Source organism: Raphanus sativus, chromosome 2, assembly GCF_000801105.2.
Source record: "Raphanus sativus cultivar WK10039 chromosome 2, ASM80110v3, whole genome shotgun sequence".
Classification (NCBI taxonomy): Eukaryota; Viridiplantae; Streptophyta; class Magnoliopsida; order Brassicales; family Brassicaceae; genus Raphanus; species Raphanus sativus.
This window is the reverse complement of record NC_079512.1, coordinates 31,593,973-31,618,372: the sequence shown is the minus strand read 5'-3', so window position 1 is coordinate 31,618,372 and position 24,400 is coordinate 31,593,973. Positions and strand designations below refer to the sequence as shown.

Sequence of the window (24,400 nt, the reverse complement as noted above, 5' to 3'; positions counted from 1 at the left end):
TTTTTCTAAATGGAAATCGAATTAAGAAAAGAAAAGAACCACACATTATCATACGACGAGTCAATACACTCGCACATTGGGAATAAATAAAACTGATTCAGTGTTTGGTTATACTAGAACGTGGGGTTGTTCAGGCCCATGGACTCTTACCAGAGATTGTGGCGTTGAAAGAGCGGCCCGTAATGTATATGAATTTAATTCATATATTGAAGATTGGGAGCCATGAAAATAAGTAATATTTTTAGATAGACACTCTACTCTTATGTTAGGTCAGTGTCAGACTTTGGCTGAATCACTTAGTGGCTCGGCAAAGGCTGTAATATTTTGGAAATGTCGGCCATGACTCGTTTGGCTCAATGATTAACATAATGTTGTGCGTATAATAACTACAGGAGGTGGTTGTGAAAAGTACACCGGAACTCAACAACAGTATGGGAGAGAAAGTTTGTTTTATCGAAGATGTTTTTTTTGAAACTATAACAAGTTGTGATCTTTTTTTATCTAAGATGCTGGTTAAGGCGAAAACAATGGGCGGTGTAATCTGTTTTTTTTCCACCAAGTGGGATTTTATTATGGTTGCAATCTCGCAATACATCGCTACGTTTGTAAGGTCCAGAACATGTTATGAAAGCTTTGCTAGTTAAAAGATGATTGGAATGAATGTAACTATATATTTTTGGCTGTAGAATTTAAAATGTAAATGTATTTGATGTAATTTTCCTTTTTATCTTTGTAAAGCATTATTTATTTGCTATGAAAATAAAAATTTGTACAACTATTTTAGAATTTTCTATAATTTTTTTTAGTTGTAGATTTTTTAAACAAATAAAAAATTGATCGATTAACATATATTATAAACTAAAACTTGGATGTATAAAACATCTTCAATTACAATCATCTATATTATTAAAACATCTTCAATTTCATCACCAACACATAATTTTAAAAGCTTTTTATCATCTACACAGAATATTGAAAGTTTTATTTGTCAAATTGGTGTCTACAATCCTCTTTCCTTATATCTTAAATCTAAACCCAAAATACTAAACCCTAAACCCAAAATATTAAACCCTAAACCCTTGGGTAAACTCTAAATCGTTAGGTAAACCCTAAACCCTTGGATAAAGAGATATTCCAAAGGTTTAGAGTTTACCCAAGGATGTAGGGTTTATCCAAGGGTTTAGGGTTTAGTTTTTAGAATTTACCCAAGGATTTAGGGTTTAGTGTTTTGGGTTTACCAATTTGACCAATAAAGCTTCAATATTCTGTATGGATGATAAAGAAGCTTTCAATATTTTGTGTAGGTGATGAAGAAGAAGCCATGGATGGCGTTAAAAAAATTAGTCTACGTCTTTTTTATTTCTTTCCTTTTTTTTTAATTTTGTTTCCTTTTTTTATTAATCTTACACGGCATTTTGATTGGTGCTAACAATTGAGGTGAATTTGAGAGTTCACCACAGGGGATGAATCCATTCTTTAATCATGATACTAGTGTTGTTTGTAGTGTCAGTGTGTCACAATCTTACCATATACACCATGTAATTAAATTGTTTGTTTAACAAAACAGGTTACTGACTTGCGTATTTTTTTTAGGAACTAGATGTCCTTGCAAGCAAACTCGAAGCAATCAAGCCCAACGTCAGAGACATGCTCATGTCCTCTTACCATGCAGAAGGTCATGACTCCGTGAAGAGGAAAATACTTCTGATATATTTGATGATCAGTCTTGGTGTTGCGTATCATTTTGAGAATGAGATCGAAAAGACCTTGACACATGCCTTTGAGAATATTGATGATATGATCGCATATGAGCGTGACCTTTACACAATCTCCATCTTCTTTTGGGTTTTCAGAACATATGGTTACAACATGTCGGCTGGTAAGTTATTTATGCTTATCTTAAATTTGATATAATTAACATGTTCATTTTTTAAAGCGAAATGTATAGTAAGATTTTACAATCTCTAATGTATATAGATGTGTTCAAGAGGTTCAAAGGGGATGATGGAAAGTTTATGGACTCCTTAACAAAGGATGCTAAAGGCATGTTGATCTTGTATGAAGCCGCTCATTTGAGGACGACAAGAGATTATATAATGGACGAAGCGTTGAGCTTCACAACAAAACATTTGGAGTCGTTGGCAGGACGTACAAGCCCTCATCTCTCAAGGCTTATACAAAATGCTCTTGGTCTATCTCAGCACTGGAACATGGAGATCTTAGTGGCGATGGAATATATCTCATTCTACCAACAAGAAGAAGACCATGACGAGACATTACTCAAGTTTTCAAAGCTCAATTTCAAGTTATTGCAGCTTATATACCTTGAGGAGCTCAAAATTCTTTCAAAGTATATATAGTTTTCTCGGTAACTAGTATTTCTATATCGTTTGAAATAGAACCTTTGAAGAAAATTTCCCTTGATCTCATCATTTATCATATAAATATATGTGTGTCTTTGTCTGAATGCAAGATGGTACAAGGAGCTTGACTTTGCATCTAAGTTGCCACATTTTTTCAGAGACAGGCTCGTGGAGTTACATTTTTTTGTGATATCGATGTATTTTGAGCCACAGTTCTCAAATGCGAGAATTATGTTGACTAAGTTCTACACGGCCGAACTCATTATTGACGACACTTTTGATAGATATGCCTCTATCTCTGAAGCTGAAAGCCTCGCCAACAGTCTAGAAAGGTACGGTACATTTTAAAATTCCACATGATTAACAATATGGTGACGTTGATCATTGATAAGAACGATTGTAATGATATTATAAGGTGGGCTCCTGATAAAAGCATGGATAAACAACCAAATTATTTGAAGTTCGTGTTTAAATTTATACTGGATGTGTTCAAAGAGTTCGAAAAAAAAGTAGGGTCAGAAGGAAGATCTTACAGCGTGAAAAGTACAGTCGAAGAGGTAACCAATAACTCTTAGTATACATGTATATCAAATCATTTAACATGCACCTACATACAAATTAGGCCATTGATTGGTAGTTTTCTTCAAGGGTTTCTCAAATTCAAATGAAAAAAATAGAAAAGAGAAAAGCCTTGAAGTTTTAAGGAAGGAATTTGCCACTTGTCAGCCACTTATAATCCAATAATTAAAAAGTTAAAAAAATTATTATTGGGAAATGATTTCTCAGAGTTGATGATATTCTTTTATTTATATAATATAATTAGGGATGTTAAGTTAGCTATCACTTTTTATCAAAAAAAAAAAAAGTTAGCTATCACATAAACAAATGGTTACTAGGTATTTTATTATCCAAGGTCCCATCTTATCTCAATGTGAGATTCCTAACACTACCCGGCCTATAATTATTATTTATCTATCCATCTTTTTCAATAATAAATTTCTTATATATATTTAAAATGATACTTTTTGCTATTCACTGTCGGGGTGAAACTCATAAACCATGCATGAAGGTTCCTAATATAACGTGTTTATATACTTTTGAACGAGCAGTTCAAAAGACTCGTGAAATCCAACCTTGACCTTACCAAATGGGCGCAATTCGCTCACGTGCCTAGCTTTGAGGATTATATGGTGGTCGGTGAGGTGGAGGTCTCGTTGTATGCGACTATGGCAGGCACTTTGATGGGCATGGGTCATATTGCTACGGAGGAAGCTTATGAGTGGCTCAAATCAAGACCAAAAATCATCCAAGCATTATCTATAAATGGACGTCTGATGAATGACATGACCGGTTTCCAGGTACAAATAAATGATTCGTTCTATAAATATAAATGGACAAACCTTTAAAAGTTTGTGTATTAAATCGGAAATGTCGTGTATTTTAAGGGAAATAAAAGTGTGTGTGTTTTCATGGAATTTTTGTGTTGATTAGGATGACATGAGTAGAGGATATGTAACTAATGGGATCAACTGTTATACGAAACAATATGGAGTTACAAAAACCGACGCTTTTAAGGAGCTCAATAAAATGCGTGTTGAGAATGATAAAATAGTGAACGAGGAGTTGTTAACCACAAAAGATGTGCCAAGGAGAGTTCTCAAGGAAGCCATCAATTGTGCACGCATGGCCAACGTTGCCTACGGCTACGGTGAAGGCTTAACACATCCTGAAGGCAAAATTAAGGACTATATTGTTTCTCTTTACCTTAATGTGATTTAGCCTCTGAAGACATTGAGTGGAAAAATAGTTTTCAAAAGAAAAAAAAAAACATTGAGTGGAAACACTGGTAATGAGTAGGAGTGTGACCTTTGTCTCTGGGTATTTGCTATTTTTAAGTCGTTACATTATTTTATCTATTTCGTTTTGAGGACATTATTATATGTCATAAAGCCTTTGTCATCATGTGATCCTAATTTATTTATTTATTTTTTTTTTTTTTGATCAAGATGTGATCCTAATTTATTATCACTACTATTTAGTTCAGAGGGCAGAGGTAGACCAGAGCCATTATTGCTATATTAAACAAAGTATTGACGCTATTTTTCTTTGTTCGAACCAACATTTTGTGGTGAATCGAAATGGAATTGATATTATTCTCTTTATTCTTGACAACTCTCTTAGCCTTTCTTTTCCTAAAATCACTATTCAAACGAACCACCACTATTCCCGAACTTAATCTACCACCGTCTCCATGGCAACTTCCGGTGATAGGAAACCTTCACCATCTCAGTCTCCATCCTCACCGCGCTTTCCATTCCCTAAGCCTTCGCTACGGACCGCTCATGCTCCTTCACTTTGGCCGTGTCCCTGTTCTAGTGGTCTCCTCAGCCGACGGAGCTTATGACGTCATGAAAACGCACGACCTTAAGTTTGCTAACCGCCCGAAAACGAAAGCGATTGATATCATTATGAACGGTGGACGGGATGTGGCCTTTTCCTGTTACGGTGAATATTGGAGACAGATGAAGGTATGATTTAAATTTTTTTTTTAATTATAGAACATTGACAAGAATATTTATGAAGTAGATAGATAGACCTCCCTCAGTTATGCTCCTATTTTTTGTCAACCCTCAGCTATGCTCCTTCCTTCACCCATTTTGGTTTTCTACAACTTTCTATTTCATCATCATAAAAGCTTAATTATGGTATAATTTTAGAGTTATTCTTGAGTTCACCCCTAGAGTGAACCTAAACCAATAGAAACTTGTTATCTTAGATTGAGTATCTTTAAAAAAAAGAAACAAAATAATTATCAAATTGCATTATGTTTTTAAAATAAATGTAAAATAAATAAAAATAGTAATTAACAAAAAACGAATTTTTGAAAAATAATTTTAAATCCGCCAGCAAAAAACTATAACCTAAATCCTAATCCTAACCCCTAAACCCTTGGATAACTCCTAAACCCTTGGATAACCCCTAAACCCTTGGATAAATCATAAATTCTAATTCATAAATATCAAACTCTAAATCATAAAAACATTGAATTTTTTAATTCTAAATCTAAAACCTTTAGATAAATTCTAAACCTTAAAATTTATATATAGTTTTTTAAAATACATTTATACAATTACTATTACTTTTATTTATTTTTACTTTTTTTATTTTAAAACATAATATAACTTGACAATTATTTTGTTTCCTTTTTCAAAAGATACTCAATTTAAAATAACTAATTCCTATTGGTTGGTGAACCTAAAGGTTCACCCTAGAGAGTGAACCCAAGAAAAATTCATAATTTTATAATAAAATATTACTTAATAATTAGTATATACTTCATCCTGACAAAGCGCATATCACTGCATAATCCTTTATATATTAATCCTGGACTATTTCAATATTTTTTTTTGTACCCACCTGTAATCACTACACCAGAATTAGGCTTCGGATTTAAAATATGGATCTGCGATCCGATCCAGTCCGAAAAAACAGATATCCGGAGAATTCAGATCCGGGTAATGTTTCTACGGATACGGATCCGGGTAATGAAAATCAGGATATTTGGACCTATTATATATTTAAAATATTTAAAATATAATTAGATTTATATATGTATATGTATATCATATATTGTTTATATAATTAAAATTTTAATTTTATTAAAATTCAATTATTTTTCAGTTTTTTTTATTTTAAATAATTTTAAATAGATTAAATAAGTGGTTAATTAGCTAACTTTGAATTGAATTTTAATTTTTTAATTTTTTATAAAAAAAGTTTGGATCCGGGTATCCGTGGATATTCGAATTTTAGTCCGGATATCTGGAAGGTTCGAACCCGGATCTGGGTAGAAATTTTATGGATCCGAATATCCTAATATACCCCCAAATACCTGGTCCTTCCCACCCTTAACCTAAATGATTTCTAAAATATTTAGAAAATATGTTGATTCATTTAAATATGTATTATATTTTATCATCAAACTAACTATTAAATAAATTATTAGTGTATAAAAGAATATTCTCTATTTCTATTTTAAATAAAAATTACAGAATTACCTAGTATGATTAATATATATGAAAATTAATAATCATGAATAATAAAGATTTGATAACAATTTTTGTATCCTCTCTCATTTTTATTTAATTTTGTATTATTAAAATAAATTAAACAATCACATTAACCATAAAATTAAAAAAAATAAAAATTTCTTTTATGTTATATTTTTAATTTTTTAAATAACTGTAAATTACTAAAAATGTTAAAAATATCAGTTGAATTTTTTTCTTATAACAAGATGCAAATGATCATAAAATTGTATGAATATGAATTCTCATTTAATATATTCATATATTAATATCATTAAAATAAAAATATGTACAATATAAAAATACATAAATATGTTAATTCTGAAATACTATCATATCAAAAAATCGGGATTAATGGTTTTAATTTTTTGACTGCAAATATTCAAATTCTAATAAAACCGTATGATAATAAATATATATATTGAAAAATATTATTATCCATCTCAATATTATTCAAATTTAATTATATACCATATAAAATAAATAAAAATAATTATTTTGATTTACTTACTATAAAAATATTGTGACTAAACAAGAGGTATTATTTTATTTATGTGATTATTCTAATCCCATGTATATTAGTTAAAAAAAACAAATGATTACTTTAGCAAGTGTAAGATCTTTTTAATTAATATTTTTCAAAATATTACAACAGACCGATACATTAGAAGTTATTGAAATTACCTAGTGAGAACATGAATTGCATAATAATTTTTCTTTCCTAACCGTCACAACACTAACAAAGAATAATTTGGAATTTGACAATCTAAAATAGTAACGTTTTTTAGTCCGGTACATCGTTTTCCTTAAATGAACCTAGAATAAATTTTAATGATTAACTAAATGAATCACGTACATAGTAGAATGTGTTTTTGTTTAAAAATTGTTACATACCCAAAATAAATATGAACCATCATCACTATCATTTAAAATTTTGTTACAATAAAAATATAGGGTTGGCCAATATCTGAATCCAAAAAAAACCAAACCAAATCTAATATGAAAAATAATACTGAACTTCAGCAAAATTGGTTAGATATATGAACGGATTAAAAGTTTTAGTATTTACATGAACCAAAATATTTCGGGTGTTCAAGTATATTTAAACCTGATTTATATACTTAAAGTTATTAATTATTCTTAAATTTAATATCTAAAAGAATATACAAAATATATAGGATGTTCTTAAGTTTCTACGGATACGGATCCGGGTAATGAAAATCAAGATATTTGGACCTATTATATATTTAAAATATTTAAAATATAATTAGATTTATATATGTATATGTATATCATATATTGTTTATATAATTAAAATTTTAATTTTATTAAAATTCAATTATTTTTCAGTTTTTTTTAAAAAAAATAATTTTAAATAGATTAAATAAGTGGTTAATTAGCTAACTTTGAATTGAATTTTAATTTTTAATTTTTTATAAAAAATGTTTGGATCCGGGTATCCGTGGATATTCGAATTTTAGTCCGGATATCTGGAAGGTTCGAACCCGGATCTGGGTAGAAATTTTATGGATCCGAATATCCTAATATACCCCCAAATACCTGGTCCTTCCCACCCTTAACCTAAATGATTTCTAAAATATTTAGAAAATATGTTGATTCATTTAAATATGTATTATATTTTATCATCAAACTAACTATTAAATAAATTATTAGTGTATAAAGAATATTCTCTATTTCTATTTTAAATTAAAATTACAGAATTACCTAGTATGATTAATATATATGAAAATTAATAATCATGAATAATAAAGATTTGATAACAATTTTTGTATCCTCTCTCATTTTTATTTAATTTTGTATTATTAAAATAAATTAAACAATCACATCAACCATAAAATTAAAAAAATAAAAATTTCTTTTATGTTATATTTTTAATTTTTTAAATGACTATAAATTACTAAAAATGTTAAAAATATCAGTTGAATTTTTTTCTTATAACAAGATGCAAATGATCATAAAATTGTATGAATATGAATTCTCATTTAATATATTCATATATTAATATCATTAAAATAAAAATATGTACAATATAAAAATACATAAATATGTTAATTTTGAAATACTATCATATCAAAAAATCGGGATTAATGGTTTTAATTTTTTGACTGCAAATATTAAAATTCTAATAAAACCGTATGATAATAAATATATATATTGAAAAATATTATTATCCATCTCAATATTATTCAAATTTAATTATATACCATATAAAATAAATAAAAATAATTATTTTGATTTACTTACTATAAAATATTGTGACTAAACAAGAGGTATTATTTTATTTATGTGATTATTCTAATCCCATGTATATTAGTTAAAAAAACAAATGATTACTTTAGCAAGTGTAAGATCTTTTTAATTAATATTTTTCAAAATATTACAACAGACCGATACATTAGAAGTTATTGAAATTACCTAGTGAGAACATGAATTGCATAATAATTTTTCTTTCCTAACCGTCACAACACTAACAAAGAATAATTTGGAATTTGACAATCTAAAATAGTAACGTTTTTTAGTCCAGTACATCGTTTTCCTTAAATGAACCTAGAATAAATTTTAATGATTAACTAAATGAATCACGTACATAGTAGAATGTGTTTTTGTTTAAAAATTGTTACATACCCAAAATAAATATGAACCATCATCACTATTATTTAAAATTTTGTTACAATAAAAATATAGGGTTGGCCAATATCTGAATCCAAAAAAACCAAACCAAATCTAATATGAAAAATAATACTGAACTTCAGCAAAATTGGTTAGATATATGAACGGATTAAAAGTTTTAGTATTGACATGAACCAAAATATTTCGGGTGTTCAAGTATATTTAAACCTGATTTATATACTTAAATTTATTAATTATTCTTAAATTTAATATCTAAAAGAATATACAAAATATATAGGATGTTCTTAAGTTGTTCAAAATACTTGGAAATATATACAAAGAAATTATATGATTAAAGTAGGTAAAAGATACTCAAAATACCAAAGGTACTTAAAATATCTATTGATTTTCTATCCAAATTTAAGTTAAACCAAATTTTATGTTAAATTTAAGTATTTTAGCATACATTATTCAAATTTATATGTTATATATTATTATTTTTTAGATTTTTAGAAATTAAAAGTATATATGAACTTTAATCTTTTAAAAAAATTAAATTGGTTATCATAACTCAAAATCGAACCTGTAAAGATTCGAACCAAACCAGACCGAATTCGTGAAAATCCGAACTGAATAGAAACAAACCGAATCAAATGATACTTTAATGTTCATCTTTAATAAAATATAAAAAAATTATCAACAATAAAATGAATATTAATTATAATATTTAAATACATATTAAATAGATTTACTCCGGATTATCATCTAGTTATATATTGTTGTCCTGATCTTCTACAGTTAAATTTTATATTTTGACTAACCTAACATCTTTGTGACACACCAATCCATTTTTCAGGACAACAATATATAATGTGAAAAATGGATTGGTGTGTCACAAAGATGTTAGGTTAGTCAAAATATAAAATTTCACATTATACGCTAATCTTTAATATTTTGGTTTAAGACTAGCTTACCATTTAATTAGCTGACAAATTGTTTGTTCTGCCTTAAATGAAGAGTTTATGCACTGTCCATCTACTCGGCAAGCAAATGGTGAAGTCTTTTGAGAATGTAAGAAAAGAAGAGATAAGTGCAATGATGGAGAAGCTTGAGAAAGCAAGTTCTTCTTCTTTATCGGTAAACCTAAGCGATTTACTCCTTAACATGTCAAACAATGTGATATGTAAAATTGCTATGGGAAGAAAATATAGCCGTGAAGAAAGCACTAGCGATTTTGAAAATCAACTGAGAAAAATCATGGAGCTTTTAGGCGCATTTCCAGTCGGAGATTACATCCCATGTTTGGCTTGGATAGATAAAGTCCGTGGTTTGGACCGTAAAATGGAGGAAGTAAGCAAAACGTTTGTGGAGTTTCTAGAAAGAGTGGTGCAAGAACATGTAGATGAAGCTGAGAATAAAGAGGCATCTGATTTTGTTGATATGCTGTTACGTATTCAAAGAGAGAAGACAAATGGATTCGAGCTTCATAGAAGCGATATCAGACTCATCATTTTGGTAATCAAGACATTAATCCTTTAATCAAGAGCAATATCCTTATAATAGAAATATAAGTCAAGAAATTTCAAATTAATGATGTTACTAACAATATAATTTTGTTTGTTTTGTAGGATATATTCTTGGGGGGGACGACAACAACTTTCACGGCGGTCGATTGGGCAATGACACTTCTTATAAGACATCCAGAATCAATGAAGAAACTTCAAGCTGAAATCCGAAAATATTCGAGAAATAAGTTATATATATCGGAAGAGGAAGTTGAGAATATGAAATACCTTAAAGCTGTGATCAAAGAAGTCCTTCGACTACACCCCCCGGGTCCAATATTAATTCCGAGACAACTTAGTCAAGATGTCAAAGTGAAGGGATATGACATTTCGGCTGGAACAATAGTAAAAGCAAATCAAATAATTATATACCCAAACTATAAAGAAAACAATTATGTCATATGTTTGTTGTTGAGCAGGTAATCGTCAATGCTTGGGCGATCCATCGAGACACCCAAAAATGGGGATTAGATGCAGAAGCATTTAAACCTGAGAGGCATTTGGATATGCATTTGAAATTTCTAGGACAGGATTTCAACTTCATTCCATTCGGATCGGGAAGAAGGCTATGTCCTGGTATAGATTTTGCAGTGACGTTAATTGAGGTTGCACTGGCAAACTTAGTGAACCGGTTTAACTGGAGAGTCGAGAGTAGACCACTTGGAGATGATGATCAGTATTATCTAGCTGAAACAACCGGTATTGAAGTTTGCCGCAAGTTCCCTTTAATTGCCTTCCCATCTTCAGCTTTATCCACTATGTAGGGTGCACAACTAGAATCAACGTCATTTGATAGTTCACAAACCTCCAATAACCCATCAGATGATGTTTCTGCGCAATAATTTTGTGGCCATTCCGTGATTTCATTTGCGGATTGTTGCTTTTTCCCGTTCGTGGTAATTATGTTACTTTTCTTTATGTAGTAGTCACGGATTTTCAGTGGCCATTTGGTGACTATGTCGTGACTATATAGGATGTGTGTTTTTACTAGTGTCTAGTATCCATTAATATGTAAGGTGCAACGAGAGTCAACGTAACATCATTTGATAGTTCACAAACCTCTCATGACCCATCAAATGATGTTTACATATATATTCAATGTTCATAGAAGCTTAAGCTGATTTTCATCACACTAGTGCTTTTGTTCCGTATCTAAATGGCTTATGGTCTTCACTGATGCAAGTAAGTACCCTCCAGATACTTTGATAATATTATAACTCGGTAGTTCGTGCAAGCAGATCTAACTTTTTGATCTTGTCGTTATCTTGGGCATGGTCTCATGTCAACGACATAGTTAAGAGATTTTTAGCCAATATATTTTTTCAATTCTTTTTTAATAGAAGATGAAGTCAACAACACTTTAGATAGTAATATTATATATTATACGTGCGAGTCATGACTAAATTAATTACCAACCGACGTGCAGCCCATCCTGCTCCGTATTTAAAACCGATATGTTTTAGCCTTTTGCCCATATTGTCTTTTTTCCAAATAAGGCCAAAGATAATAAAAAAAATGGCGACGCAAGTTCTCAGCTTCAGGGACGATAGTAGCTTCAGAGACGATAGTAGTCAAGAGGATTGGCATGACTTCGAGGTTCTTGGTCGTGGAGACGAGCCCAAGATTCTTATCAAGAAGACGAGTATGCTGTCTGATTCGGAAAGACGGATCTCCGTTGACCCGAAATCACTTTTGTCGAGGAACGAGAGCTTCGACATAATAACCTCACGGCCGAGAGATCATCAAACGAAGACGAAGTTTATAAGCTGCAGCCTCCCGAACTCAGCATCCACGTCACCTAGACACAGCTCGAGTTGGAAGAACAGAACCACGGAGCAAGTTCTTGACCTAATGCTCGTTCAAAACGCTGCCGCTGCGTTTGGAAGAAGCAAATCTTGCGGGGAAGGACGTGCATGCACGCCATCGCTCGATTTCGACATGTTGTTACGCAAATCAAGAACTGGAAATCATCATCATCATCAGCATAACGATCAGCATGATCATAATGATAATGGCTTCTCTTCCTCTAATAACACCAAGAGTCTCTCTAACAAGAGTAGTGGAAACAACTCTTTCTTCTCAAAAACAGAGTCTAACAAAAGCAACAACACCAACACGGCGAACTCTAAAAGCATCAATACGTTCGAAGACGGATTCAAATGCAGCGCGTTGTGTCTATACCTACCCGGTTTCGGCAAAGGTAAACCGGTGAGATCATCACGTAAAGGTGACTCCTCGTTCACTAGAACCACGACGATGACTTCTACTCAGTCGATGGCAAGAACCGCTTCCATTAGAGACACTACGGTGATCTCTGCTCGAGCCTCGTTAGAGAAGTTTGACTGCGGTTCGTGGACTTCTTCAGCTATGATTCACGAGGACAATGTTGATCTCGGTGGCCACTTCTTCGACTTGCCTTCTGAGCTGATCAAAGGCGGTCCAGGCGGAAACGATCAAGACGATCCTGTTTCGGCGGCTTTCGTGTTCCACAAGGAACCTAGTCTGGAGAAAGAGATCAAAGGGGTTCTGAAGACTTCAGGTTCGAAATCGAGAAGATCTATGGAGTCGCCACTTCATGTTCGGTTCTCAACTTCGTCGCCGGTTTCTTATCCGACGTCTCCGAATCATTCGATCACGCCACGGTTGTTACAAGCCACCGAGGATTTTACTAGTTTCTTGGAAGCACAAACCGTGTGAATAATAAATGGGACGCATTTAACTGTTCTTTTTCATCTATTGATTAATCAAATGAATTTAACTACATTCTCTTGCTGATTTTTTTTTTTCATAGCAATTGTTATTCGAGAGAATGAAAACTTTTAACATGTACAGGAGAGGAAAAAGGTAAAATATGATATTATACTTTTGTCTGTGTGATACATCATGCATGCAACTAAATAATATATTTGGTAATTTCCAATATTATCTTTTTGAAGCTGTTAATAGTACAAAGACCAAACAAGTTGTCATGTTATTCTGTTGGATTTTCAGAACTGAAAGATCGATTGATAGAAAATATATTTTGTAATTTTATTTATTTTAGTATTAGAATTCAAGCCCACGCAAAATCAAGGGCAATCCAAACTCTTTAGTTACTATGTTGTTTGTAAAAAAAACTATATTTATGAATTTTATTTTGTTTTCTCATATATTACGTTTGATATACACTTTTGGATTAAAAACTGCAACAGTTGGATTGCATGACTCTTTAACCGTATCGACTGCATAGACCTCAATTCAAGGGACTGGAATAGTCATAAATTGACCGTCCGTAACCATTCCGAACCTTATAGTATGACCCACATAGCTCCGCCACTGATAGTATATATATATGAACCGACAAGAAAGTTGCTGTTTTAGATTTACTGATCTATTATGGAGGTTGAATGTGAAAGGAGCCATTTTATCTAGGAGTAAATAAACTCTGTGTGTTTCAGAGAATAATGCAGCTTGCAGAGATCATGCAGCCTCGTCCACTTTCTATGAATGATCTCCGTAACATCCAGTATTAAATTTACAACCAAAAACATTAAATTTGACCGATGGTTTGACATGATAATGACACACCATATAAACACACGTATACTGTTTGTAAACATTTATTGATAACCCGTTTGCCTCTACCATCAACAATTATTACATTTTCTTTATGAAAAAACAAAACAAAAAAAGTTTTGAAAATATTTATGTAGAAATCAGCATCTAGTAGGGTTATTCTTGAATGTGATGCAACTAACTTACACGATGATTTTGTGCCGTACCGTCGGTGAGCATCCTAAACCCATCAAACCTAAAATCCTGTATCTGTTTTAAATTCTGTTTTTAAGAAAAACTTTTTGTGTTTGTTGAGCATTCTGTGGAAGGATATTAGTTACTCCCTGCATTTTATATTACTTGTCTTTCTAGATTTATTCACACAGATTTAAAAAACATTTAATTTTATATATTTTCGAAAAACAAACACTAGTATCAATACATCTAACCATATATCAACCAATAGAAAATATAGTAGAAAATATTGCCAATAAATTTTATATTGAAAATCGAAAACGACACTTATTTTGAAACGAAAATTATACTCTAAAATGACAAGTAATTCGAAAGGGAGAGTGTATTAAATTAATTTGGTTTTACTGTTTTAGTCTAATATATATCTCGAAATGTATATAATTTATTTCGTTGGCGTTTTACATGGTTCCAAACAGCAAAATTTAAACTTTTTGTTTTTATAGTAATCAATTTCAGCTTTTGTCATGTCAATATATCAATATTGTCATGTCAATACATAATATCTAAGAACCTAACAAAAGTTAAGGAGAAAAACTAAGAAAAATGATTACGATGTTTATTGTCTAAAATCAAGTCGTTAAGGAAAATAATTGTGTAGGTTCACACTTAAAATCACGTAATTTAACACGTTATAGACATATGATTATGGAACACTTGTATTCTAGTGCAGCTAACGACCACTTTCTAGCGCATCTGCCACTTGAGAGGTTCTAACCACCACAAAATGCGGGTCACATATGTTCTTTCTACATAGGGATCCACACGTTTAGGCCCCATTCGCTGGCCGTCAAGAAAAGCTTAAAGGCACGTTCCTGACCTCCCAAAGCAAAAAGCTATCTTCTTTTGTCGTTAATTAACAATACAACAAACTAAACTTTTTAATAATAATTAAAAAACTCTGTCCAGCAAGAAACATCACCAGTTATCAACCCTCTTTCTTGATTATTAAGGAAATGAAATCACATTTTTGCCTATTAATAAAAATATATACCAAGAATTTTATAAACTCATAGCCAAATTATGATACAACAAAAGAATAGCCCCAAAAAAACATCTTCATAACTTCTAATTCTTTCTAAAGACGATTACATTCACTATTCATTTATATAAAAAAAATCATTCTCATTGGCGTGTCCTAATCAGCCGGTCACCAATCGTTCTCATCTCGAACGTCTTCACAGCAAGACCAACGTCGCGGATCGAAGTGTCGAGCACATAAGGATTATTCTCAAATACAACTCTCGAGTCATTGAAAAGGTGACGGCAAGGCTCGCGACGCTGAGAAATGGAACCGTGGTAGTGGAAATAACGGATTTTACTCTCAGCCTTGTGGTATGTTTTCCCTTGTAGATTCTGAGACATGTGGACTCCCGTTGCAAATACGTTTTGCGGCTGCACCGCGTACTTCCGGTCTCGTCTTGGAACCTTCTTCACGTCTCTATATGCCATTTTCTCAAATCCCCATTTCCTGAACCATTACAGAAAAATAGCGTTTAGAGATCCAAATCATTACAGACCAAAAAATGTAATAACCCGAACTGAGCCAAATCAAAACTGAAATTTTTTTTTTGTCCTAGCAAGAACCATTACACATGTTCGATCTGAGTCAACCAATAGAGATTAAGAAGCAAAACCATAACCATACCAAACTGATTATCAAACATCAGAATTCAACGTTATTTTAATTAAACAGAAACCAAAAGCCGGATCAATCTAAAAAAGTTGGAACATTTATCTACTTAGTTTCAGGAATCGAAAAGTAAGAATCTTTGGAACATATATATGACACAAATCATGTGATGTGAAATAAAAGCAAAGATCTGGACCGACATGGGAGACTAATACAGAATGCTCAAAGACTTTTTCTCGCCAAGTGTTGACAGAACCAGATGCTTGTTCCATATAATAATACTATTCAAACCTCGTCACTATATTCTACTTTACTCAAACACTATCACACATGGGGTTATGATTATTAATTTACCTGTAAGTTCTCGCGGGACCATCGCCGGAGTAACAAATCCTACTACTCATCGGCATCTGCTCAATAGTAAACTGAGAATATTCCTCCAAAGATTCCATAACCTCCGACACCGTCCCCTTCTCCTCCGGAACGTACATAAACTCATCCACATCGAAGAAGAACATCCACTTCGTCTCGAACCTATACCTATGCAAGCAATCGTTCACAACCATGAACTGGTTATGGTAGTACCCGTCGAACCGCTCCTGATCCCTGATATCGTGCACCGTCACCCTCCCGAGCTCGATCCACGGCCTCAGAACCTCGAACACGTCGCCGTGGATCCCCCCGGCGTCGTGGAGCACGAAATGCGAACGGTCTCCGAAGAACCTCGCGTGGTACGCGATCCACTCCCTGACTCTCTGCGGGCTTAGGTCGCCGTAGAGAGACGAGCCGCAGTAGAGGTAGTCGTACTTCTTCTTCTTCTCCGGTGAGCTGTAGAGGCTGAAGTCGACGGAGTTTGGAGATTCCGTGAGGACTGGGATCGAGTCGGTGAGGTTTAGGGACGGATCTCCGGTGGTTGCGTGGAGGATTAGGTTTCCGCCGGAGTTCGCGGCGGAGAGCGATGGGAAAGTGCAGTTGACGACGACGGTTGTGTAGATCCGTCCGTATCCCCAGTCGGTTAGGATTTTTAAACCGGTTGTGGAGACCGGGTGTTGAGTCGGGTCGAGAGGGACCCACTCGCATCGGTAAGAAGGGTGGCCGTACACGTGGAGGGGTTTCGATGATAAGCCGATGACGGCGAAGGAGTTAACGCCGCCTCTGTAAGCGCTCATTAAGACGAAGTTGTAAGCCGCGGAGCCGTGACCTGTAAACGTCCGTTTGATGACGCCGTTATCCAACACTCGATCTAATATCTCCGGTTCCGTTGTGTTTTCTGGTGAAGTGTTAACGGCGGTGGTGGATGTGATGTTAACGGGAAGGGCAGGGGAGAAGCGGGAGATGCAGAAGCGGAAGTCGGAGGCGGAGAGGGAGAAGGAAGAAGGTGTGAAAGGTAGGAGAGTGGCTAGAGTGAAGATGACGAGTAAGGACATGAAGATGAGCTTGAGCTCGGTGGAGAAGTTCCATATGACGCCGACGAGGAGCTTCTTGTCCTTGTTAGTAGGGTGCTGGTCTCTCTCTTTGGCCATGGCGTTGAAGCTTTATCGTCTTTGGCTACTGGATCTGGCTCTCGAAAGCAGAGAAGAAGATGAATAGATTCTCTCTCTCTCTCTCTCTCTCTCTCTCTTTTTCTATGTTTCAATGAGTCGGCGAGTCGAGTCGCTTTCTATTCTCTACTCTGTATGTTACTGTGTATTACCCACACACAAACCTGTTCTTTGTCTTGATACGAGCGGCTGTGTTTATATTCGTTATATTTTTTTTTAAATAATGAAATTTCCTTGATATTTCCTGATTATGCTATTTTTTTAATTTTAGTAAGGGTTTAATGAAGACAACTTAAAAAAAATTAGACACACTGAATCCATCACAAGTTGAGCAAATCATTGCTTATGCAGTGATCAGTTCTGGTAGGGATAGCTATTAGCCAGAAGTCTATCTTTTTTTGTTCACTTATTAGCTATGAGTGTTTAATTAGTGACTCGGAAAAATGTAATCTAAATTAAACCAAATGGGGTATAAATGGTGTGGTTTAGTGAAATTTTAATTCAGTTTTTTCTTGATAAACAGATACAAGGAAAATAAGCCAGGTAAATTTTATAATTCAACTTCAAAACCTATTATTTTATATAAGTATTAGGTTTTGACGACATTATTTGTATTGTTTAATAAAAGTACTCTTTTAAGGTCTCTCTGAAATTCTGAATAATCATATTTCCCATTTCTGTATTATTTTGACTTGCAGACGTCACGATGGAAACTGTATAGTGAAGGGAAGGAAAGGTCATAAAGAAAAGAAGTAAAGAAAAAAGAAAGATGATTACCAACTGTTGGTTGTGTTTAAAAAAAAAAAAAAAAGATTACCAACTATTGGTTCCCATTTATAATTTGCAGAAACAGACTCGAAATTGTTCACATCTATCTATCTTATTAAAGCTGAAGTACAATTTCGGTGTGTTTGGATACTTGGATAAGAGTATTAAAAAAATCTGGTGTGTTTGGAAACATAGATTATAGTCTTTTTAAAAAAATACTAGATCATGACCCGCTCGATCGAGCGGAAGTCAAATTTTTTTTTTATATTTGTTTGTACTAAATGTTATACATGATTGCAATGTGTATTAATATAAAATTTTGATAAATAAAAATGTGTACTAATGTGTTTAAATAAGCAATGTGTTTAATTACTAAATTTGATTTTTAAATTTTATGATAATGTAAAGTAATTTTTTATATATTATTTAAAATATATAGTGCTATATATTTTGTATCTTCAACATTTATCATACAAAACTTATATTGGGGTATTATTTATATGAAGATATGTGTAACATAATATATTTATATATTATATAAACATATCTATGATTTTCGCAAAGGTCATGTGCACCCGCACGGGTTTTAATTTTTAAAATATATTATATATTGTTTAGTTTTATGTAGTATCGAGTTTGTATAATTCAATTTTGTGTTTAAAGAACAATATCAAAATTGTCTTTCGTATGTAAAAATAACACTTTGCAAGCGCGAGTTGTGTCTTTTTATTGTAACACAAAATTTGATATACAACTTTTGTTTTTGGTACATTACGAAGTTTAATTTTTTAAAATAATTATTACATAATTTCAAAGTGAATTTTATTTCTGAGGTCTAATATATTTTGTGTGTAATGGTTCAAAGCATTTTCGATATATATTATATTTCAGTTTGGTTTGTTTTTAGTATTATTGTATAAGTATAATACTATACAATATTACTTTATTCTATACAATATATAAAGCTATGTGTTATTTTTTTTAGAAAGTAGATTAGACCTAACGTAGTTAAAGAATAATTATATCTTTATGTATGTGTCTCTGACTTATCTACCTAATGTTAATTGTACTAATAAAATCAATATGGCCAACGAAATGAATTGTTAAGATAATTCTAATACGGTTAATTTTTTTAGTATTCTTAATATCTATCTTATTTAAATCTTATTTAAATCGACATGTAATAAATGTGAAAACCATATATGGAATATAGACAAACAGAGGAATTGTATTTAAGGAAATACATCAATGCAAAGTTAGACTATGATACATATTATATATAAGGAATGAGATGTTTAATTTAAATATATGAGGTTCACCTTTAAAATCCATCTAGAAGAAGTTGTAATGTTTCTGATTTAATAAGATAGATATTTTGTTTGGAAACAAAGATAGTAGTATTAAACAGAAAAAAGTAATGGGCTTAAGTTATTAAGTCCATTATAAAAGAATGTTGTCTTATACATAAGAAAAATACAATATAAAACCCAATTTAAAATACCAACTCAAATTATGGTTTTTATATTTCATATTAAGTTTGTAAAATATAATATATGTAATTATTTATCTGATGATACGTATTAAATACTATTAATTATATGATTACTTATATGATAGTACATATAAAATACGATTAATTATATGATGAAATTATAAGATATATAATAATGACTAAGGATGAGTTTTCAGACATCCATACGGGTTTGGTTCTGATCAGTTTGCGTTTCGGGTTTTCGAGGTCAAAGATTTCAGTCCTATTAGGATGTTTCTAAATTTTTGTTTGAGTTTGATTCAGATATTTGCGGGTTTGGTTTGGGTTTGGATAACCTATTTAAATTATTTTTAAAGTTTTAAATCACTATATATTTTAAATTTCTCAAAATCTATAAATAAAGTAATATATTACCTATAAATTTAAATAACATATGTCAGAATACCTAAGCTTAACATATCAATTGGTTTGATTTAAAATTTTGGATACGAAATCAATAATTATTTTAAGTATTTTTGGTGATTTGAGTATACTTTAACTATTTCAGATATTTGTTTTTGACTATCTATATATATTTTCAAGTATTTTAAACCAATTTAAAAGTATCATTCTTGATATTTTATATACGTTAAATATAAAAATAATTAATATATAAGTATATAAATCTATTTTAGATAAATTCAGGTACACCAATACTTCGGTTCGGATCCGATTCGGTTCTCTAACTAACAAAATTTTGAATAATTCGAATATTTAATCAATTTATGTTCAGGTTTGGTACTATATTTACGGATTGGTATCAGTTCTGTTCCTCGGATTCATTTTGCCAAACCCTAATAATTACATAAAAAACAAATATCATCATATTTTTAAAAATATACATCCGCGGAGGTGCAGAGATCAAAGTCTATAATCATTTATTTTAACAACAAGTCAAATAAATATATTGATTGAAGAGCGAATAAAACAAAACTAGATAAATACATAGTTTACCAGAAACACTCTATGTATCGAATTTATTATAATTTTTTATTAAAATAAATAAATTCAATAATTACAAACAAATAATATATTTCATAAAAGTGAAAAATAATATCCGCGCTTTCGAAGCGCGGGGTCAAAATCTAGTCTAAACTATTAAAGTTGAAGTACAAATTAGAGATGTTTTGGAAACATGTATAGTAAATAAATGAGATATGATTGAAACATGGATACTAGAATAAATGAGATATGTTTGGAAACATCGATAGTAGAGATGTGTACTTTCTTTTATTTACACATTTAGCCATTGTATTTTCAATAAATTAATAACAAATGAAAATTGTTTAAAAACATGAATAACATATTTAATACTTTTTTTATTTTAAAATTTAGTCTTTGTCTTTACAATAAATTAAACAACATTCTTTCTATATTTCATTTTATTTACAATTTTGTCATTATATTTACAATTATTTATAGTAAAAATAAAAAAAAATAAACTGAAATATAAATAGTATATTATATAAAACAATTGTTAAAAACAGTATTATTATCTTATTTAATTTAGTCGAATATAAAAATTTCAAGAGTTCAATTTAAAAAAAACATAAAATTAATAATAATTCATAGAAAACTAATGCAAAAAATTAAAATTTGAAACATGGATAAAAGTATATCAGTTTTAAAATGGACTAATCTAATTACCTAAAAATATTGTTTTGTCTAAAATAATCATAAAATAAAATTTAAATTTTATATACATATTTCAAATCAAAATAATAATTTAAAGTTGATTTCTATCAAAAATTGATTTAAAATATGCATATATTCAAAATTTTGATTTTACTAAAAATATTTTCCAATAACCATTATTAAAAAATGTTTTCAATAAATATAAGAAAAATACAACAAAAAGGTTAATTTCATATACCAACTTAAATTGTGGTTTTTATATTTCACATTAAACTTTAAGAATATAACATATGTGATTATTTATATGATATATATAAAATACTATTAATTATATGATTATTTATATGATGAACCAATACAATTAATTATATGATGACATATATTTGATACATAATACTATAATAGTGACTAGGGCTGGGCGTTCAGGTATCCATTCCGGTTCGTTTCAGATTTGTTTGAGTTTTTGGGTTTCCAGGGTCAAAGATTTCAGCTCCATTCATATATTTCTAAATTTCAGTTCGAATTATGACTAGGGCTGGACATTCAGGTATCCATTCGGGTTCGTTTCGAATTTGTTTGGGTTCTGTTAAATCCGTTCAGGTATTTCTATATTAATTAATATATAAATATGTCACATTGTTTAAATAAAATATCAATGTAAAAGTATTGTACAGTTGCGTTCTAAAATCATTTATTTTAACAACAAACGAGATAAATATGTTAATTGGAGAGATAATAAAACAAAACCAGAGAAACACATAGTTTACCAGATGTCGAATTTATTATAAATTTTTTTTTTACTATGATAAATACATTCAATAATTACAAACAAATAATATACTTTATAAAAGTGAAAATAATACCTGCGCCTTCGAAGCGCGGATCAAAACCTAGTGATAATTAATAATGCATCTTAAGAGCACAATTATAGTTTTTATGTGCTAAACGCCAAATTTATCTGCATTATTAACGACAAACTAGATTTTGACCCGCGCTTCGAAAGCGCGGGTATTATTTTCAATTTTATGAAATATGTTATTTGCTTGTAATTATTGAATTTATTTATTTTAATAAAATTTTCTTTATAATAAATTCGACACATAGAGTGTCTCTGGTAAACTATGTATTTCTCTAATTTTGTTTTATTCGCTCCTTAATCAACATATTTATTTGGCTTGTTGTTAAAATAAATGATTATAGACTTTGATCTCTGCACCTCCGCGGATGTATATTTTAAAAAAATGATGATATTTGTTTTTCATGTAATTATTAGGGTTTGGCAAAATGAATCCAAGGAACAGAACTGATACCAATCCGTAAATATAGTACCAAACCTGAACATAAATTGATTAAATATTTGAATTATTCAAAATTTTGTTAGTTAGAGAACCGAATCGGATCCGAACCGAAGCATTCGTATACCTGAATTTATCTGAAAATAGATTTATATACTTATATATTAATTATTTTTATATTTAACGTATATAAAACATCAAGAATGATACTTTTAAATTGGTTTAAAATACTTGAAAATATATATAAATAGTCAAAAACAAATATCTGAAATAGTTAAAGTATACTCAAATCACCAAAAATACTTAAAATAATTATTGATTTCGTATCCAAAATTTTAAATCAAACCAATTGATATGTTAAGCTTAGGTATTCTGACATATGTTATTTAAATTTATAGGTAATATATTACTTTATTTATAGATTTTGAGAAATTTAAAATATATAGTGATTTAAAACTTTAAAAATAATCTAAATAGGTTATCCAAACCCAAACCAAACCCGCAAAGATCCGAATCAAACTCAAATTTTTTTTTTGAAACATCCTAATAGGACTGAAATCTTTGACTTCGAAAACCTGAAACGCAAACCGATCAGAACCAAACCCGTATGGATGTCTGAAAACCCATCTTTAGTCATTATTATATATTGTATAATTTCATCATATAATTAATTGTATTTTATATGTATCATCATATAAGTAATCATATAATTAAAAGTATTTAATACGTATCATCATATAAATAATTACATATATTATATTTTAAAAACTTAATATGAAATATAAAAACTATAATTTGAGTTGGTATTTCAAATTGGGCTTTGTATTGTATTTTTCTTATATATATTGACAACATTCTTTTATAATGGACTTAATAACTTAAGCCCATTACTTTTTCTGTTTAATACTACTATCTTTGTTTCCAAACAAAATTATTTTTTTTTAAAAGACTACAATCCATGTTTCCAAACACACCAAATTTTTTAAATACTCTTATCCAAGTATCCAAACACACCGAAATTGTACTTCAGCTTTAATAAGATAGATTTGTTTTTGTAATACATGTTATTACTGGCCAATATGTATCCAACAAGCATTAAAGAGCTGATGGCATACAGCCTTCTCAAATGAATCATGTCGGTTCAAACTTACCGATACCCTAATTTTGTTATCGTTTTAGTTAAAACTTAAACCGGTTAAAATTTCTTAATTTATGCTCGAATATTCAGGGGTGACATTTCAAACAGAAAATGAATCACGACCGCCTTTCCTTACCGTAATTTTTGTGTGCTTTTCTGTTACGCAGTTTCGTTAGTTCGTTTACAGGATTCAAACATCTGTGGAAGACCTGGCGTTCTCTACAGTACCCACCTGTCGGCCAGGCCAGCGTGACTTTTCGCCTTGTTTCTGGCTTCTTCTCTCTAACGTTTCAGTCCAGACATCTCCTACTCATTGGGTCTTAATATGATAAGGCCACCGTGGCATGAGATTAGCAATAGGCCTACACCAAATCATAGAAGCCCATAAAATGGGGTTTGTCCATCAATATGTAAAGCACAATTTAA

General features: G+C 30.9%; 4 protein-coding genes across 4 annotated transcripts; 3 read left to right on the top strand and 1 right to left on the bottom strand.

The window, feature by feature from the left end:
• The first annotated feature begins 1,600 nt into the window (after nt 1–1,600).
• LOC108839440 (putative terpenoid synthase 7) lies at nt 1,601–4,262 on the top strand. The gene is made up of 6 exons (XM_018612201.2): nt 1,601–1,879; nt 1,978–2,350; nt 2,474–2,695; nt 2,779–2,920; nt 3,473–3,721; nt 3,855–4,262. Exons 1-6 carry the CDS (start codon nt 1,648–1,650, stop codon nt 4,140–4,142), a joined length of 1,506 nt encoding a protein of 501 aa, XP_018467703.2. The 5' UTR covers nt 1,601–1,647; the 3' UTR covers nt 4,143–4,262.
• A 145-nt stretch (nt 4,263–4,407) lies between these two features.
• On the top strand, nt 4,408–11,798 carry LOC108822163 (putative cytochrome P450 71A28). The gene is made up of 4 exons (XM_018595190.2): nt 4,408–4,891; nt 10,100–10,597; nt 10,711–10,992; nt 11,067–11,798. Exons 1-4 carry the CDS (start codon nt 4,502–4,504, stop codon nt 11,409–11,411), a joined length of 1,515 nt encoding a protein of 504 aa, XP_018450692.2. The 5' UTR covers nt 4,408–4,501; the 3' UTR covers nt 11,412–11,798.
• Nucleotides 11,799–12,146: 348 nt separating this feature from the next.
• On the top strand, nt 12,147–13,408 carry LOC108840925 (uncharacterized). The gene has a single exon (XM_018613725.2). The coding sequence runs from the start codon at nt 12,163–12,165 to the stop codon at nt 13,342–13,344; it is 1,182 nt and encodes a 393-aa protein (XP_018469227.1). The 5' UTR covers nt 12,147–12,162; the 3' UTR covers nt 13,345–13,408.
• Nucleotides 13,409–15,422: 2,014 nt separating this feature from the next.
• Nucleotides 15,423–17,710, bottom strand: LOC108843258 (galactan beta-1,4-galactosyltransferase GALS3). The gene is made up of 2 exons (XM_018616407.2): nt 16,421–17,710; nt 15,423–15,904 (listed from the first exon to the last, which is right to left on the bottom strand). The coding sequence occupies exons 1-2, from the start codon at nt 17,587–17,589 to the stop codon at nt 15,559–15,561; spliced, it is 1,515 nt and encodes a 504-aa protein (XP_018471909.2). The 5' UTR covers nt 17,590–17,710; the 3' UTR covers nt 15,423–15,558.
• Between the last annotated feature and the right edge of the window lie 6,690 nt (nt 17,711–24,400).